Source organism: Trachypithecus francoisi, unplaced genomic scaffold (genome assembly GCF_009764315.1).
Source record: "Trachypithecus francoisi isolate TF-2019V2 unplaced genomic scaffold, Tfra_2.0 Lachesis_group2, whole genome shotgun sequence".
Lineage (NCBI taxonomy): Eukaryota > Metazoa > Chordata > Mammalia > Primates > Cercopithecidae > Trachypithecus > Trachypithecus francoisi.
The window spans coordinates 70824461-70842936 of NW_022681465.1; the positions used below are offsets into that span (position 1 = coordinate 70824461).

Consider the following 18476-nt stretch of genomic DNA (forward strand, 5'->3'; position numbering starts at 1 on the left):
ATCAACACAACTTTTCCTCAGCTTAAGCTCTAGATTTAGTTAATGTCATTCAAAATAGATGAAAAAATAGGCAAAATATTGTGTACCCATTTAGACTCCTTCAGTCAGTACCACAGTTGTTGAGAGGCTGTGAGGACAGTAGAGTGGGTGAGTCTGGACCCTGAAGCTGGACAGTGTGGGTATCAGGTCCACCTCAGCTACTCCATGGACTTCAGTGAGCACATGACCCCTCTTTAAGCCTACTGTGGTGGCAGCCTGCCGGCTGTGTGGTTTTGGCAATTTACCTGCCCTCTCAATGACTCTGATTCCTCATCTGTGAGGTGTGGATAATAATAATAGTCCTGGCCTCCATGCAATATGTGAAGCAATGTGCTTGTGAGGACTTGGTATCTGCCACGTGGTCAATGACTAGGAGCTGTTGCTGTTAAGGACACAAACGTTGACACACATCTTCATTAAGTTCTTCATTAAATGTCCTTTTTACGTTATTACCAATGGTTTCTAGTGACTGAAAATGTGTGCAGTGAAGGGAAAGGCAGACTACTTTAATTAATAAACTTTATATAAGATTTATTAAATCATAAAAAAGGATTTGGTATACCCATTTTTGAAAGTGGCAATACCACTTTTGAGATCTTCAACAAGTAAGAGGACCTGTAAAGGGTTCCAAGATGTGCTGGGTGCTGCCAGGACATGTCTAGGAGATCCAAGGTTATTCCTCCAGAGTGTGCACCATGTAGGAGTTCAAGATGCTAAAGATCCAGGAACCAGGCTCTTTTGAGAACTATACTCACGCCTAGGCTACAAGGACATGTTTGTGTTTGAGAGGCATTAAAAAAGTAATGGAAAGAGCACTGGGCTTTGTGTAGAATCCCCCCACTCAACCACTTATGAGATCTATAAGCTTGAGAAAGTTAACTGACTTCTGAGCATCAGTTTATTAATCTTTAAAATAGACACAAGGCCTGGTGCAGTGGCTCACGCCTGTAATCCCAGCACTTCAGGAAGCCGAGGCGGGTGGATCACGTGAGGTCAGGAGCTTGAGACCAGCCTGGCCAACATGGCAGAACCCCATCTCTACTAAAAATACAAAAATTAGCTGGGCCTGTGGGTTCATGCCTGGAATCACAGCTACTCAGGAGGCTGAGGCATGAGAATTGCTTGAACCAGGAGGCGGAGGTTGCAGTGAGCCGAGATTGTGCCACTGCACTCCAGCTTGGATGACGGAGTAAGACTCTGCCTCAAAAAGATAGAAAAGAAAATAGATACAATAATATCTACCTCATAAAGTTGTGATGAGTGTTAAACACCAACCTTAACACATAGTAAGGGCTCAATAAATATTTCCCTTTCCCAGTGTAACCTCATCTTTTTCAAGAGTAGAAATAGCTCGCCTGGTAAACCCAGAAATAGTAAACCAACAAAAGCATAGTCAGGGACAAAAATGATTCAAAGTGTGTCTGAATCTACTATCACTCTAAACAACACTTCTCTTCAAAACTTTAGACATAAAACTACCCCTTATAAATACATGATGTCTCCTCTCTATAGAGAAGAGATGTCCTACTTCAGAGAAATGATGTCCTCCTACCATAGAGAAGAGCTTTTAGACAATGTAGGTGTTGTCTTGAGGAATGTAAATAAATAGAGACACATCCTAGAGTAGCTAATTCCAGGACTGCACTTCCCAGCAAGACCAGCTTGTTAACTATAAGGAGAGACACACACAAAATATCACCACCTCTTGAGACTTTGCTCCCCTGACTGTCTTGCATTGTTCTGTTAGATATCTGTTTGGCAGGTGAGAGATTTTGTCGCACATTACCCAGAATGCATTCATGGAGCTGGCTTACTTTCCCTCCTAACACCTAAATAAAAATTGGTGCACTGACTAAGTGCAGGGCTTGAGCGGTGAAGAGGAGAGAAGGTAGTAAAACACCCAAGGAGAGGAAGAGGCTGTACACACAGCCAGTGTTGTTGTATCAATGGGAGTAGAGTTAGTGTAGGCTCAGATAAGACTCTGGGAGATGAGATCAAGTGCACCTGGTGTTTAGATAATCGCTTCCTTCATCAGCACTTGTTTGACTTTTGCTCCTAGAACCTATATCATTAGCAGAATAGCTATTCTATCAGTTACTTATAAATAAATTGTTTGGGCTAGGTAGGATCCTGCCTACCCTTGGAAATATTACTGTATGTAAGTAAGTGTATTTCTAATAACAAACAGCCAACTAGGATATGAATTTGTAAAAACAAGCCTGGTCTTCAACTGTCGTTTGCAGAATATCTAAAACTCCTAACAGCTTGATACGTTCAAATTCCAGATGACCAAAATGAGCTCCTTGTGTTTACCATGCACATGTTTTGTTACAATTCAATGTCAAGTGTTTAAATCCATTCAAATGAAGATCAGAAAACACATAATCAATTACAGTAAAATTAATTTGATTGGAAATAAAGCAAAATGTTTGTTTATTTATTTATATGTGATAAAGCACTTATCTTTGTGTGACTAGGCTTTTATGTGAGCAAGCAGGAAAAAGACAGACATAACCAAAGTCTTTTATTAATTCCTATAAGTTATGGATGCTGCTGTGTTAAATAATGCACATTGTAAATCAGAATTAAATGCCTAACCCCAGATTGAGTTCCAGGAAGACTGAAAGTTAAATATTTTAAAACAAAACAAGTAAACAAAGAAAGAAAAATGAATTTAAGATGTATCAAACTTGTGAGGGGGGAGGGAAATTAAAACATATAAACTTATGAAGAAATCACCTAATGAAAAAGGTGTGCAGACATTGTTACAAAAAATGCAAAATACCGGTACATGTTTAATGCAATAATGTAAGGCAAACAAACCAGAAAAACACTTATAGCAAATATTTTATACATAGACAAAGGGTAATTATCTTTATTATGTAAAAATACTCAACATGTACACACACACACACACACACGTACATGCCTAGACCCTTAAACGATTAGGATCAAATAGATGCTTGGAGAAAATACAATTAGGAAAAATAATCAACATCATTAGATGTTAAGTAAATACACAACAAAACGAAATATATACTATTTACTCATCACATTAGCAAATTTTGCTTGTTTTAACAATCTTTTTATGATAATACTCTGTTCCTGGGGGTAGAGGAAATAAAGTCTCATTCACTAGGGGAGCATTAAGCTACCCAGCCAGCCCACGCAGAAAGCAATTTCCTAACATGGATTAAGGTAGTCCTATCCTCTGAGTTGTATCTTTTCTCTAAAACTACAATTTTAAAAAAATCCCAGATGTAAAAAAGCCTTCATACATTCATCATGATATTCTTCATAAAAGTGAAAAATGCCAAACAACCTAAATGTTCAACAATAGAGCAAGGATTAAGTAAAGCCTGATACAGTGAATGAATCTGATATCAGGAGACCTAAAAGTGATGTTTATGGTGACTGTATATGGAAAAGTACATTCTGTATGATTTCCACGTGTTTAACTATGTTTTGGAACATCCTGTAAAGAAACACACAAAGTGGCTGCCTTTGCTCTACAGAAGAAAAGGAAACACATAAAAGGGTTAAGAACCTGGGATCTGGCCGGGCGCGATGGCTCAAGCCTGTAATCCCAGCACTTTGGGAGGCCGAGACGGGCGGATCACGAGGTCAGCCTGAGATCGAGACCATTCTAGCTAACACGGTGAAACCCCGTCTCTACTAAAAATACAAAAAACTAGCAGGGCGAGGTGGCGGGCGCCTGTAGTCCCAGCAACTCGGGAGGCTGAGGCAGGAGAATGGCGTGAACCCGGGAGGCGGAGCTTGCAGTGAGCTGAGATCCGGCCACTGCACTCCAGCCTGGGCGACAGAGTGAGACTCCGTCTTAAAAAAGAAAAAAAAAGAAAAGAAAAGAAAAAAAAAGAACCTGGGATCTGAGTCCAAACTGTTTTTAAATCCTAGCTCTGCCACTTGAGTATATTTGACTTTGAGCAAGTTTTCAGTTCATTGTGATTAGGTTTCTCCCTCAGTAAGTTTGTGGTAAAATAGTACCCTCCTCCTGGGGTTGTTGAAAGGATTAAATTTGCTGCTAACCTAGGTAACGCCCAGCATATAGCAAGAGCTCAGTAAGCATTAGTTATTTGCTATTTATTTCAGTGATACAACCAATATGCACAGGCTTTTGTCCCACCTTTCTGCGTTTTCCAGTTCGACTTTTCTCTCTTGACCATGTTACTGTTATATTGGAAAAAAAGCAATAGGTATTTACCTGAAGGCCCTGAGAGCTGGGTCAGCTGGATTTTTTTTTAGCCACGTAGATTAAGATTCTTACTAGAATACCACAGTTTAGAGACAAAGAATGGATACTTTATGGTTGCTGAGACCCAAGAATTGAAATTGGAGTTGCAGTGACAATTCAAATGAACTTTGTGTCCCATTTCATAAGAAGTTAAGACATTTCAGTTTCCGTAAAAGATTGCTTGCCTCCTCTGGAAAAGCTGTGCCAACCCAGTATTATTCCTGCTTCCCCCCACCACCCCACTACCCCCAGCCTTTAGCTCCTAGTTAACCCAGTGCTGGGCATGCTACTTTCTCTATAACTTACATGGACCTTTTTAAAGAATGGAATCACATGTTTCAGTAACAATAGCAAGGCAAAAACCTTACAAACTTTTACAACACTGGTATAAGTAAATTTTCTTTGGCAAGGAAAGTAAATTAGGGAAAGGGGAGAGGGAGTAAATTTACACTTTTGACACCAATACCTTTATTAATGTCTGAACATTTCAGTAGTTATCATGTATAATTTGATTTAAATGTAAATTTCTCATTCTAAAAAGATTTTAAAGTTTCAGTTATAGAGGGAAAATTAAGAGGAAAATTGCTTTCTCTTTCCCCTATATTCTCCCACGTTTTCAGGGAAAAATTTGGGGAGAAAATCTCTGCTCATATTGGAGTCTTCTCTTGCCAGCAACTAACAAGTCTGTACAATACAGTTACCAAGGCAATGTCAAGACCATGTAGACAGAGGGAGAAAATGTGATGTGAAGACAGGGAGATGATGAAAATGGACTAACAATGTAAACATGAGGAGTTTTTCTAACTGGAAAATAAAATAAAATCACTCTATCCTTTAAAAGTGGTTATGTTAGCAATTCCTTTTTTTCTATATCACCTGTTCATGAACGCTTATTTGTTTCCTTTTTTTTTTTTTTTTTTTTTTGAGACGGAGTCTGGCTCTGTCGCCCAGGCTGGAGTGCAGTGGCCGGATCTCAGCTCACTGCAAGCTCCGCCTCCCGGGTTCACGCCATTCTCCTGCCTCAGCCTCCCGAGTAGCTGGGACTACAGGCGCCCGCCACCTCGCCCTGCTAGTTTTTTGTATTTTTAGTAGAGACGGGGTTTCACCGTGTTAGCTAGAATGGTCTCGATCTCAGGCTGACCTCGTGATCCGCCCGTCTCGGCCTCCCAAAGTGCTGGGATTACAGGCTTGAGCCACCGCGCCCGGCATGCTTATTTGTTTCCTAATTATGCCCCAATCTTTGTAACTCTGTACTGAGCCAGATCAGAATGAGTTCCACTGCATTCAAGTTAGACAAAGGGATTTTTTTACTTGTTGAAACTAGAAAGAGTTTTTTTTCAGTAAGTTCTATTGAACCATGGATTTAGCCAGACCCTCACAGATAATGACTGCAAAGATAGATACATTTCTTGCTCCCAAAGCAGCACAGATATTTGCTGCTTAAATAAATACAACCACCAGTCAAATACTTACTCATTTTGCTAGGGCTGTTCCTTCTGTTTCAAAAAAGACTCAATTTTTCTTTTTTTCTCCTTCAGGTACAATCCTTGGATTTACCCTCCGACCATACAGAATGAGCTACCGGGAAGTCAAGTACTTCTCCTTTCCTGGGGAACTTCTGATGAGGATGTTACAGATGCTGGTCTTACCACTTATCATCTCCAGTCTTGTCACAGGTATCATAAGCAGTTGTTGGTTTGTTTGGTTTTTTTTAAGTGTGCTTATTGCAAAAGACTGCTTAGAAAAGTCAATGCTTTAGGTTTCTGCTGGATGCATGCTCTGTTCTAGAAAAAAAAAAAAAATGATGGAAAGGAGGCTTTAGTAATGCATGAATGATTATAACTCTCGTATTTTACCAATCACAAGAGGAAACGAATTTAAGCAGCCACGTAATCTGGTTCGCCTCACCATGAACGAGGTGCTCTGCTAAACACCACACCATCAGCCTTCTCTGACCACAGTGATGTAGTTGACAACAGCGTACAACAGGTCTGTTTTCTCACCCTCTTATCCCACCCAGATAACATCTGGTTGGACAGCCTATTAGCTATTGATGCAAGAATGCTTGTTCTCAGAACCACCAGGACTTGAGCGGGAGCCTTCTTGGAAGCCTCATCAAGAGGTAATGCCCACAACACTCACCAACTCTGCTGCCACCAACACTTATCTTTTCCTGGTGTACCCGCATGATTTCATTTCCTTCTCCAGTTGCCTCCCACCCCCATTACCTTTTATGCTGGTGGGAGAAGGGGGAGGGGGCGGGAGATTTCCCCATCTGAATATTTTATCAGTGGACACTTGGATTTTTAACAAGTGGAAGCTTTGCAGGATAGGATTCTATTTTCTATGACAATGAGATAACCATTTATTCCTGCATGGGAAAAGGTGAAAGAGTCATTTGTCTATGTGATTGGTGAATCAAACGGAGCCAAGAAGTTGCAGAAAAATGTTACTGTACATTCCTCCCTGCCCACTCTTCTCTTTCCCCACAGCACATCTCTGACTTGGAGAAGGAATTTCCATAGACACTGCCCCAGCGGGATGATTTCTGGGTTTGTAGGTAAAGCCCAGAACTCAGGTATTACTGACCCTATTCTTTTTTCCACCCTTGGCTCACTGTTCCCCTGTTGGGCATATACCACTGTGCCTCTATGTGAGCTGGCACTGAGAATCCTTCCTGTCCCAGGGAGTTCTCAAGGATATTTATACTTTCCGTTCAAGATATCTGTGTGATGAGAACTTCATAGTACAACTCAAAAGTCATGGAGGAACATTCTATTACATGCCTTGGAGGGCTGGCTATTACCTAGACAGGAACTATGTCAGATTTTCCCTCAATGCCTTGCAGATCTCCGCTGGTTTCCACTTGTCCAGGGCCTTAAACAAGTGATTGCATGTACACTTGCTTTCACTGGAGAATGAATTGCCCATAAAACAGTCCTGGAGTTGATTTGGTGTACTTGTTTATGAAGCTGGGATGGTCCATTGCTGACCAGAGGTAATCACAGCAGCTACAACTCTTACCACCAAAGCTATATTCATGCTGACATGAGGGCACATGCTTATTTTATTATCCATATGCTGATATTTTTCTGGGAAACAAATTATTCACAGAAAGCACTTGTAAGACAGAACCCACATCTGACATTTTCTGTGGTACAGCAGAGTCTCTCCTCACCATCCCTGCTGGCAGGACATCTGAATTGAGTGCCTGCCGTTTTCCTGTACACAAACTGAGAGGTTCTGGATCTTCTATACTTTCTCTTCAAGGGTGGAACCAATGTTTAGAGGTTTCTGCTTTCTCTTAACTGTGCTGAAAATCCAATGTGTTACTCTTAAAAGAGAAAAGCCCTTGTCTGATACAATTAGAGAAGTGTTACTTCCCCTTAGTAGCAGTCCCAGTTGACCACCACCTTGAAGTGGAATTTCCTGATTTTTCTTAATACCTAATAACAAACAACTTTATTGAAGAAATAAGAGCTTTGGTTGTGTAATTTTTCAGAGAAAAAAAAAAAACTATGATGCAATCCCTTTGCATGGCTAAAGAGAAATTTTTGGTCAAAACTTGGAAAAATCGTCAACATTTATAATATTGTTAAAGAGAAAGGAATTGTAAGCTGCAAACAACTAATATAAAATGAACTTTTAAAAATGTAACCTAATTGCAAGTTGGGAGTGTTGCCAAATTGGACCATTAAGAGAGTTTTAGCTCTTACCCAGAACTGTGTTAAGGCAAAGAGCCTAAGGGGCATAATATAGTTTGCCAAAGATCTTTTTAAGGTGTTAGTTTGAAGTAATTTCCAAACTACACAGTAATTTAGATATTTATGATCAAATGGAATGAATGATTGTTTCAATAAGAATGTCCTTTATGGTTTTGAATACAGTAATTCTAACCCAAATGACGGTATGACCCAGTTGTAATGGGAAGGGAGGAACTTTTACAAATTACACAGACCCTGAGGATCCCTGTGTATACTGGGAAATGTTACTGGAGAATGTGTTGCCTAGGGAAGAAACAAAGTCAGGTTCCATTATTTTAGAGTGGAAAGGCAACCTCAAATGCCTCCAGTGGCCACGTGGGTGATGTATGTCCATGAAGCTGCCCTTTCAGGCTACTTTTTGTTTTCCTATTTTGATAGAGTCACGGATACAGAGAAATATTTCTCTTCAACAAGAGAAGTAAGAGGAGCAAGTATGATGATAAGCGGAGAGGGAACCAACTACAGAATAATGTGGCAAAAGGAAGGCAAAGAGACTATTGAGACAAGGGTCAGATCTTCCCATTTTTCAAGAGTATCCAGAAATCTCAAATTTTTTAAGAACCTGCAGACTTTTTGATACACTTCACAGAACAAAACACTGCAAAGCAAACACAGTCCATCTACAGGCCCATTCCAACCCTCAGACTACCAATATTGGAACTCAGGTTTGAATGCCAATGCTATTCATTATGAGAAATGTACTGCTAAACTTGTGTGCCCATGAAGCTATCACCGGATTTCATATGTTGCCTTATCCAATCATTGGCAGTCCTGTGCCAAAGCTTAACTGATAATGTGGAATTCACTACTGAACATCGTGTTTACTGCTGACTAAACAAATTGCTATTGGAAAGCCTCTTCTCTCCATCTTCTGGGTATAACAGCATTGTGTAGTAGCCATTCTGGTCTTTTCTGCACCAGAAGGAATAGTAGAGTAAGAACTCAGGTCACACTCCCATAGGAAATATTTCCCAGTGGGAAAATACTTTATAGACTTGTTGCTTCTAAGTTCAGTTGTCCCAGGGTCTGTAGACAGAAACTGAAATGCATAAAATTATTATTGTGTTTCCTGGACTAAGCATTTTATTGTGGAAGATTCTAGAAAACATGCTATAAGTTTAATTGTACTAAAGCCACATTTAAATTCTGAGACATCTAAGTTATATATTTTACTTGAAACATCCGTGTTTATGAGTTGTGGCTCTATAGCCCTTGCAAGCCATGTTCCCTTTTCCCTGAATTTGAAACTCCAATCTTTCCAAACATCCCTGGTGTGTATTAGCATTCCAGAGGCTACCAGAAAGAAGCTGGGAGGAAGCCTAATGGCTAGATTTCTACTCAAGTACCTATTTTTTGAATAAGAAGACTATGTCTATGCCAACACACCACACAATAAAATAGGGGTTTGGTGCCAGTTTCTATTGATTTGGTCAGGATAGGCAGCCAAACTAGAAATTTCATGCCAGAAATATGAGTTGGTTTGGCTGACTTAGCCTGACTAAATTCACTGGATAATAATTAAATGTCACATCTGGTTGTGCTGTGTAGACATAAGTATTACCTCCTCACTTCGGAATCTTTTCAGAAACTAGTGCTTTCTTCTTTTCTCATTCTAAGCGTGCATTCCCACTCAATCACTTACTTCAGAAGAAATCTTTGGTGTCACCCCAGTTTTCTGGAAGTGGGGAGCACAACTTTTGACAGGCAATCTCTGTGGAGTTGGGCATGATGTAAGTAAAAGAGGTGAGAGAGGAGTGTCAACACAAAAGTGTCTGGGACCTATGGTAGAGCACACTGGAGGCAGGATTATCAAATAGATGAAATTTCTCATTTAACATTCATTCACTCTTTAACAGCTGTTTATTGTGTTCCTACTATGTCAGACACTGGGGATATGTGAATACAAAGATAGAGTTCCCAAGAAGATGTACGTTGGGTGCTGAGGAGTGAGCTTCCCTGCATCCCTTAATTCACACAATGTATGTCAGCAAATTCCCATTCCAGTTCCAGCTAAAAGGAGATAAGACTTGTTCTCTGTACTCCCAACAAGAAAGAGACAAGTTGATTTTTAAGAACATGATTTCAAATCTGATTTTCATGTCACAGCATCTCCATCCTAAAGTCAACTAGCCCAGAATTTTCCATCATAGGTACCACCTCAGTCTCATTTACTTAATATTTTCTTTAAACCAACATACTCTTCTTCCACAGCCTACAATCGTTACCCAAAATGGAAACCTCCTATTACTTGTCATGTGAAGGAGATAAGTAACAATGTTATGAAATTGTAAACTGATACAATTGCCTAACAAAGGCTCTGGGAGCCTGTGACCCCACTCGCCCACTCTTATAGTATTTTTAAATGGCCGGGCACTGTGGCTCACGCCTGTAATCCCAGCACTTTGGGAGACTAAGGCTGGTGGATCACTTGAGGTCATGTGTTCGAGACCAGCCTGGCCAACATGGTGAAACCCCATCTCTACCAAAAATACAAAAATTAGCTGGGAGTGGTGGCATGCACCTGTAATCCTAGCTACTCGGGAGTCTGAGGCAGGAGAATCACTTGAACCCAGGAGGCTGAGGTTGCAGCAAGCCAAGATCGCGCCACTGTACTCCAGCTTGGGTAACAGAGTGAGACTCCATCTCAAAAAAAGAAATATAAATAAATAAATAAATAAATAAATAAATAAATAAAGAGAGGGGATTAGTAAATGTTAACAAGGTGTTAAATACACATTAGCACCAAAATAAGACTTTGCCTTTCCTGTAATCCAAAGAATCAAAAGAAAATTGAAAAGAATGACTTCCTCACTGTGATTTAATATTAATTAAGGTAGGGTTTCCACACCACCAGGACACCTATCCCACTTTGGGAAGCACTGATCTGGTCCAATCATTCCTGCAGTGTCCCTTCCAAATGACTGTCCAGCTTCTTCCTGAACATTTCCAAGGACAAGAGATCTTTGGAACCCATTTGTCCTTAGAAAACTCTAACAATACTTTTTTTGTATCCAAAATAAAACAAATAAATTTAAAAACCAGAAAAACAAAACACAACACCTGCCTGTCTGGTCCTCCAAGCTCTATGATGTGTCACGTATTATTTGGGCAACTTCTTTTCAAATCTATAGACCAACCACTTCAGTCGAATGTGGGACTCAACAACTGTTGAAGGCAACAAGCTGGAATCACCAGCAAAGGGCTTTCTTATTTAAAAATAATAAATGTTGTACCTCCAAGTATGGTCCTTTGGCTTCAGAGAAACGACAGTTGCAGTAAGATTGAACTGAAGTTTTGTCATTTCATTTAACACAAGAGGGCTAGACAATTCTTAAATCTGGAGCATCTGAAGGGTTTGTCAAGGGCTTGCAAAATGAGTCAAAACCACTTAAGAGAAATTTAATATCTTAAACTATGCATTGCCATGGCTCTGGTGTATAGCTGAGGCCTGTTTGAATACTCTGAGCATTTATGGACAAGAAAAGGAGCTGTAGATTTCACCACCTGCCCCCTCAACACCTACCCGTACATTGTATTGAAAAAAAAAAACAAGCAGTATCTATCTCAGGCCGGGAGGAGTTTCTTTAGGCTTCCCTTTCATTCTCTGTAGAATGTAAGTGATAGGATACCTGTGTCACAAGGTTGTTGTGAGGATTTATGCCTGGCACATAGTATGTGCTCAATTAGTGGTAGTTGTTGGTGGTAAGAGTAGCAGCAAGAGCTGTCTTCTGGTGGTTCCCATTGTATAAATGAAAATTCTAGAGCAAGAAGACAGAGCTTCAAGTCAGGGGCACGGAACTAAGGCTCCAGATTCCACACGTCTCATTTGTCTGTGATCCCTGAAGCAACCACTTTCCTATTAAGGTAAATGGAAGAAACCATAAAATTAATCCAGTAACAACATGGGAGTCAGCGAGAATTCCTTCCTCATTACTGGAAGGGATAGGTTTCTGCCCTATGGCATGGAATTCGATTACCTTATCACAGCTGCATAATTCTAAATATTATCATTGGTTATACAACTGCTCCGTCTTTTCTGAGAAACTCAGCCCCAGTGTGTAGCACCCTGGATTCCACAGGGCAGCACATTCCATACACTGCACCCATGCTGTGAATGGAGATTTTCAGACTGACCAAAACTTGAGGTGAACTGAGTCTCCATCTTAACACTCAAACACACTTCATGGCAGCCTGGAAACAAGGCAATCATTACGAAGCTTCAGCCCAGTTCATCTGAAACCAACTTACTGGGCCTGCTTCATTGTCTCTCTAGGGCTAATTACAAACATGTGGGAAGGGAAGCTAAGGAATGCCTGTCTAGAAAGGGAGGTTGTATAATGTAGTGGGAAGAATCTATCTGTGGGATAAACTTTTTTTGCATCATGTAGAACGTAAATCTGGGTAATTAAATGTGTGTGTGTGTGTGTGTGTGTGGTGTGTGTGTGTGTGTGTGTGTGTATTTAGGTTTTGGTGAGGTATAAAGTCATTTAAGCTATACCAAAAAGAATTTACCTTTCCATTACAGATGATTCATTCAGTAAGCATTTGTTGAGGATTTTTATGTGCCAGGTGCTTCTCTAGGAGCTGAGGATACCAAAATGGAGAAGACAAGATTTCTGCCCTCAAGGCGTTCAACGTCTGGTTGGGAGATGGACTCATGATTGCAGTATTCATGGTATCAGTGACACGGGTAGTATCATCTCAATGAAGGGACAACTTAGGGAAGGAACGATGCACCAGTCTCTTCTCCTGCCTCTCCCGTATTTGGGCTTCCTTGCTGGGAAATAACTCTATTAGCAGAGAAGAAGGGGCTCTTTTCTTTCTTTCTTTTCCTTCTTTCCTTCTTTCTTTCTTCTTTCTTTTCTTCCTTTCTTCCTTCTTCTTTTTTTTTTTTTTTTTTTCTCTGAATTGTTTTCCTCTCACCTGAGTCTTTCACCATTAAATGCAGAAAGAACCAGAGGTGGGGCCCTGTGAAATTCCCAACAAAAGTCAACCTGGGGAAGTAAAGATGAAAAGGTGCTTGACAGGCTTTCAACCACAGAAACCTTCCCTTTCGGAGGGAGCTTGCAGGAAGGGAGCCAGGAGACTTGAGGATCTCTGGGCTCATGCAACCTTGCTCCCAGAGCAGGAATCCCCTCTCCAGCCCCTGGAAAGTGGACATGGAGCTCCCCCGAATGCTCCATTCTTACGTGGTCTTAATTATGAAGTCTGTCTTCTGTGAGGTCCACCTATTGGTCCTAATTGCGTTATTTGGCACAATTAGGATGGCAGTTTTTCAGATGGTCTCAGGGAGAACCTAGCAGTCTCTTGCGCACCTGAGCATAAGCGAAGTGTCCCAGTGCTGCTTCTATGCCTGTTCTCCAGGCCCTTCACCATCCTGACTGCCTCTCTGCCATCCACTGTGCTCCCAGAGCTGATCCTGGTGATCCAGATGTCATGTGACTGGGTAGGGACAGTGGCCTAGATCCAATCCTCTGTTAATGCAGGCCAAGGTTGGGTCTGCTGCTTTACCAGCCATGACAAACCATTGGCTTAGAGGAGTTAAGCTTGTGGTCAACTAAATCTTGCAGAACTGACTGTGGAAAGATTTTTGTGGAAAAAATGGAATTGTTCTTCAATTAAAAGATCAGTAATAACCGGCACACGGCTTTGTTGTGAGACACTGCTTTCCAGAAGGCTTGAGGCTGTGCAAGTTAGAAATTCTTATTTGCTAATTTCAGCAGCTTCAAGTGAGCCAGTGATTTTGATCAGTTCTGGTTTGGAAGAAACTTTTGAAAAATTTAAAGAAAATGTAAATAAGAAAGGAAAGTTTAAAGTTTCCATTATCTCTAGGAAAAATAAGATTTTCCACCCTTAACTTATCAACTTAAGTCTCCTTCAGAATGCTGTGGAACTGCAGGTTTCTTCTGCTGATATGATCTTTGTTTCCAAGAGAGTGAGTTACCTGATTAATTCTGATTTGGAGGTTTGTGCCTAAGGACTGGAGGTAGCAGGTGAGGGTTGGAGGCGGGCAATGCTTCCGAAGTGAGGCACCATCTTAGGCTCTTCCAATTTCTAGAGTTCACATTCTGAGAGGATTCACTGTCCCATCAGATTAATTGCACTACATAGAGGTAGTGCCCAGCCCCCAATTCCTGCCCCCTACCCCAGAGTTCTTTAATTAATTGATCTGAAATGGAGCTTGGGAATTGACGTTTATTTGTGGTTCTCTAGATGATTCTATTTTGCGCCCACGGTTGAGAACTACCACTTTACAGTTTTTCTAGAATTGTTCTTTGTTTTCTGGTGCCACAGTTCCCCAGTGTTACCACTTTAGTTGGTACCTTTATTAGTTCAGACACCCTCTCTTTTAGGAAGCCTTCCCTGGCTTTCTCCTGCTAATACAGGCTTGCAGAGGTGTAGGTACTATGTTTCCAGCTTATCACAGTTACTGCATCACAATGGAATGTGCTGTTAACATGTCTGTCTTCATCATAAAGGCTTCTTGAAGGTACTGTGTCTTTATCTGGCACATTCTTTGCATTGCCTAGAGGACAGAGTCTGCATTCTTGGCACAACAAATAAGACCCTTAGCAGCCTTCGCAAGCCCCTCTACCAGCTTTATTGCCTGCTGCTTCCCTGGCAGAAACCCTGTCCCTCTCTCAATGTCCTAATGCCCTCAGCACTTCATCCTTAGTATGTTTCCCTCTTCCCCAGCTCCATCAGAATTTTTTACCTCCTTCAAAGTAAATTGAAAGCTTAGCTTTCAGTCTTTCCATAAAGTTAGCCCTACTTGCTCCAGCTGAAAGTAAGGATCCCTCCCTGGAGTACCTGTCACTGTCACTCATACATTACCAGCACATGCTGTCATGCTCCAAACTAAACTGGAGCGTTCCACTAAGATCGTGTTTTATGTATTTTTGTGGCATCTGGAGCAAAGTTCATCCTGCCTGAGAAGTGTACAATTTTTAATGTTTTTTTTTTCTTTCTTGAGATGAAGCCTCGCTCTGTCACCCAAGCTGGAGGGCAGTGACGCGATCTCAGCTCACTGCAACCTCCACCTCCCGTGTTCAAGGGATTCTCCTGCCTTAGTCTCCTGAGTAGCTGGGACTACAGGCACCTGCCACCATGCCCAGCTAATTTTTGTATTTTTAGTAGACAGGGATTCATCATATTGGCTAGGCTGGTCTCGAACTCCTGACCTTGTGATCCGCCTGCCTCGGCCTCCCACAGTGCTGGGATTATAGGCATGAGCCGCCACGCCCAGCCAGTTATTTTTAATCACAAAAGCAATGCATTCTCTGTTAGAAATGACACATACAAATATTGATGAGCACAAAGTAACAAGTGAAATGCTACTCTGCTGAGGTAACCACCGATAACAGTGCTAGACCTGTTGCTGGAGAAGCAGCGTGTGGTAGGGAATAAGTGTTCTGGCTAGAAGGACTGAGTTGGAAGCCCAGCATGGCCACTTCCCAGCTCAGTGACCTTTGAAGGGCTACTTTATCTCTCTCTGCCTCGGTTTCTTTATCTACACAGTAGTAGTATCTACCTCACTGGATTGTTGTGAATATGCAAGTTAATACTCATTAAGCATACTGCCTGACACATAATTGCTGCTAAAACATCAGCACTATTAATCTTTCACGCTCTTTGTTAAAAGCTTACACACAAATATACCACTGTTTTTATGAAAACGGAATCTTGCATTGTTCTATAATATGCTTTATTTGGATAGTATTCTCCTATATTAGTACATGCAGATATGCCTTATCACTGAATGATTAGCGTATTTGTAATATTCTGCTCTTTCAAATAATTCTGCAGTAAACTTCAGCATGTATGTATCTTTGTAGTCTATTTCTGAATGATTGATGACTAAAAGCAGAGTTGTTAGAGCACCAAGCAAGTGCATGTAAAATCCAGAGAGATACTGCTAAATTACCTCCCAAAATTATTCTCCCAAAATGTGCTGTTTTCTCCTACTCCTTCAGAAGATATTATCCACTATAAATTCCATGCAGTTTTATTTAAAGTCGTTTTTATTACTCAGGTGGTGCATGAATGCTTATATTTGTGTAAGTAAAATAGAACATGCTATATATAAGGGAAAACATGAAAGTACACTGCACACGCACACACGCGCACACACACATACTCACAAACACAAAGACCCCCAGTATATTGACTTTAATTTGAATCAACTTCTGAACTGACTACCCTGGAAATGACTGGGAACCTGCATTCCATTATAAAAAGACTCTGTGCCCATAAAGACAAGTAAAAAGATGCTGGAGTTTCTCCCAGCAGAAATAGACAGAGAGAGAGAGAGAAGAGGTGGGGCGGGGGGCAGCGGGGAAGGGTCTATATCCAGACAAGGATTTCTGTGGCCATGTCATGAATTGTATCCCTCCAGAGGACAGTTCTGTTTTTTCCCTCTGTTTGGCATTTGGTGGTCATTTCATGATACACAGAAAGAAAACTTTGGAATAGTGCTATTCTCTGCTGAAGGATTGATTTACCTGAATGATATTCCAGTTTTGAGTCTGGGCAGAATCTAGGGTCCTAAGTCTTAAGTTTCTGCAAATTCATTTTACCAGGCAAGATAGACTTCTTTTTGTTTCTTCATAGTGAAGATCCTTGCAATAATCTCAGATCCTCAGGCTGGAAGCCAGTGCATTACCCCATGATGTCCTTCTTTCACTAACCCATCAACTTCTGTACTATCAGTGTAACACGCTTCTCAACTGGACTGCCTCATATGGGGATATAGGCTTGCCTTCTTTGTGTTTTTTTTAAAACAATTGTTTGCCGGGCGCGGTGGCTCACGCCTATAATCCCAGCACTTTGGGAGGCCGAGACGGGCGGATCACGAGGTCAGGAGATCGAGACCATCCTGGCTAACACGGTGAAACCCCGTCTCTACTAAAAATACATTTTAAAAAATGAGCCGGGCACGGTGGCAGGCACCTGTAGTCCCAGCTACACGGGAGGCTGAGGCAGGAGAATGGTGTGAACCCGGGAAGCGGAGCTTGCAGTGAGTGGAGATCGCGCCACTGCACTCCAGCCTGGGCGACAGAGCCAGACTCCGTCTCAAAAAAAAAAAAAAAAAAAATTATTTGAGTTTTCATCCAGGTTTCCTTCAAAGGGAAGAAATTTCCCCTAAATTACCAAAAGAGTTTCCTCTCACAAGGCATTGGATTAAGAGTGGCCAGTAGCTGAGTTTTGTGATTCTGAGGATAAGTAATAAGTCAAGAAGAGCTATTGGCTAATCCTTTAGAAGGATTCTATAAGAAGAGTAAGATGATTGTAAGCTTCCTAGATCCAAGCTGTTAAAATGACATCCGTATTACCAAGACTTGTCAGTACTGTGAAGGGAGAACAGAGGGGAACCCCTATATATAAAAACACAGTCGTGTTTCACCTGTGATACCCCTGGTCCCCCTCCTTCATCTACATTGCCACCCCACCTACACCCACCACTTGATTATTTTATAGCCGATATTTTATTACATTTTTGAAAGCAAAGGAAACATAAGACAAGTGTACTATTTTAAGATTATATTAACATAGTTCATGTTTCTTTAATGCCCCAACACACATACACACATACACACACACACACACCAAGGGCTGATCACTTGAACAAATTGTTAACCAATTGACTTGCTTCCCATTTCTGGTATAAGCTTCTGTACCAGTGCTTTATATTAATTACCAAAACCCTCCTGCAGCCAGAACATGATACATCTCTAGTACAGAATGACACAATAAAATATTTATGCTATGAAATTTGGGAACAAAATTTTTCATCATGGCATAATGTGCATGTATGGGCACACACAGCTTTGTCTGTTTATTCTGTTTTCAGAAGTCCTTCCAATTCTAAAATACATTGTAGTCTGACAGTGCCTCTAATGTTAGTAATTCTTTCTAAGTTTATAACTTTTCCAGAGTTTCTTTCTGCACTTTAAGGTTTCTTAACTAGATTATTTCTAGTTGAGCTGTAATTTCAATGTGTAGTTCTCCAGAGTGTTTGTGCTAAGCGTGGAAGTTTCATTATTTTAAAGCTAACTCCCTGAAAGTATATTACAAATGTTCTACAATTGTAATATAGTGATTCATACCAAAAAAAAGAAAAAATCCCTATTGTCAGCATACCTAAACTACACACTAAATATTTAAGAAAAAAAAGTGGAAACGTTAGTAGTTTTTATACTGGAATCTTGCCATTTCTTTTTCAATTTAGAATAGAATTTGATTGTCTTATCTTGGGACTCTATGCTTCACGACATACCTGAAAGCATTCTTTTGGCATGGATTTGGAAGATAGTTTTAGAGCCAGACATCAATATAGTAGTTCTCAAGGATACTGACAATTCATAACATTCTTATGGGTATAATAAAAAATGTTTACATATTGAATTCTATAATATAAAGTA

At 40.7% G+C, this 18476-nt stretch overlaps 1 protein-coding gene across 1 annotated transcript in view; it reads left to right on the forward strand.

Moving 5' to 3' along the window:
* The window catches only part of SLC1A3 (solute carrier family 1 member 3), an 84799-nt gene that overhangs the window by 18627 nt on the left and 47696 nt on the right, over positions 1-18476 (forward strand). Inside the window, exon 3 of the mRNA XM_033179373.1 lies at positions 5830-5967. Coding sequence (XP_033035264.1) covers positions 5830-5967 — 138 coding nt within the window. The remainder of the gene's footprint in view (positions 1-5829; positions 5968-18476) is intronic.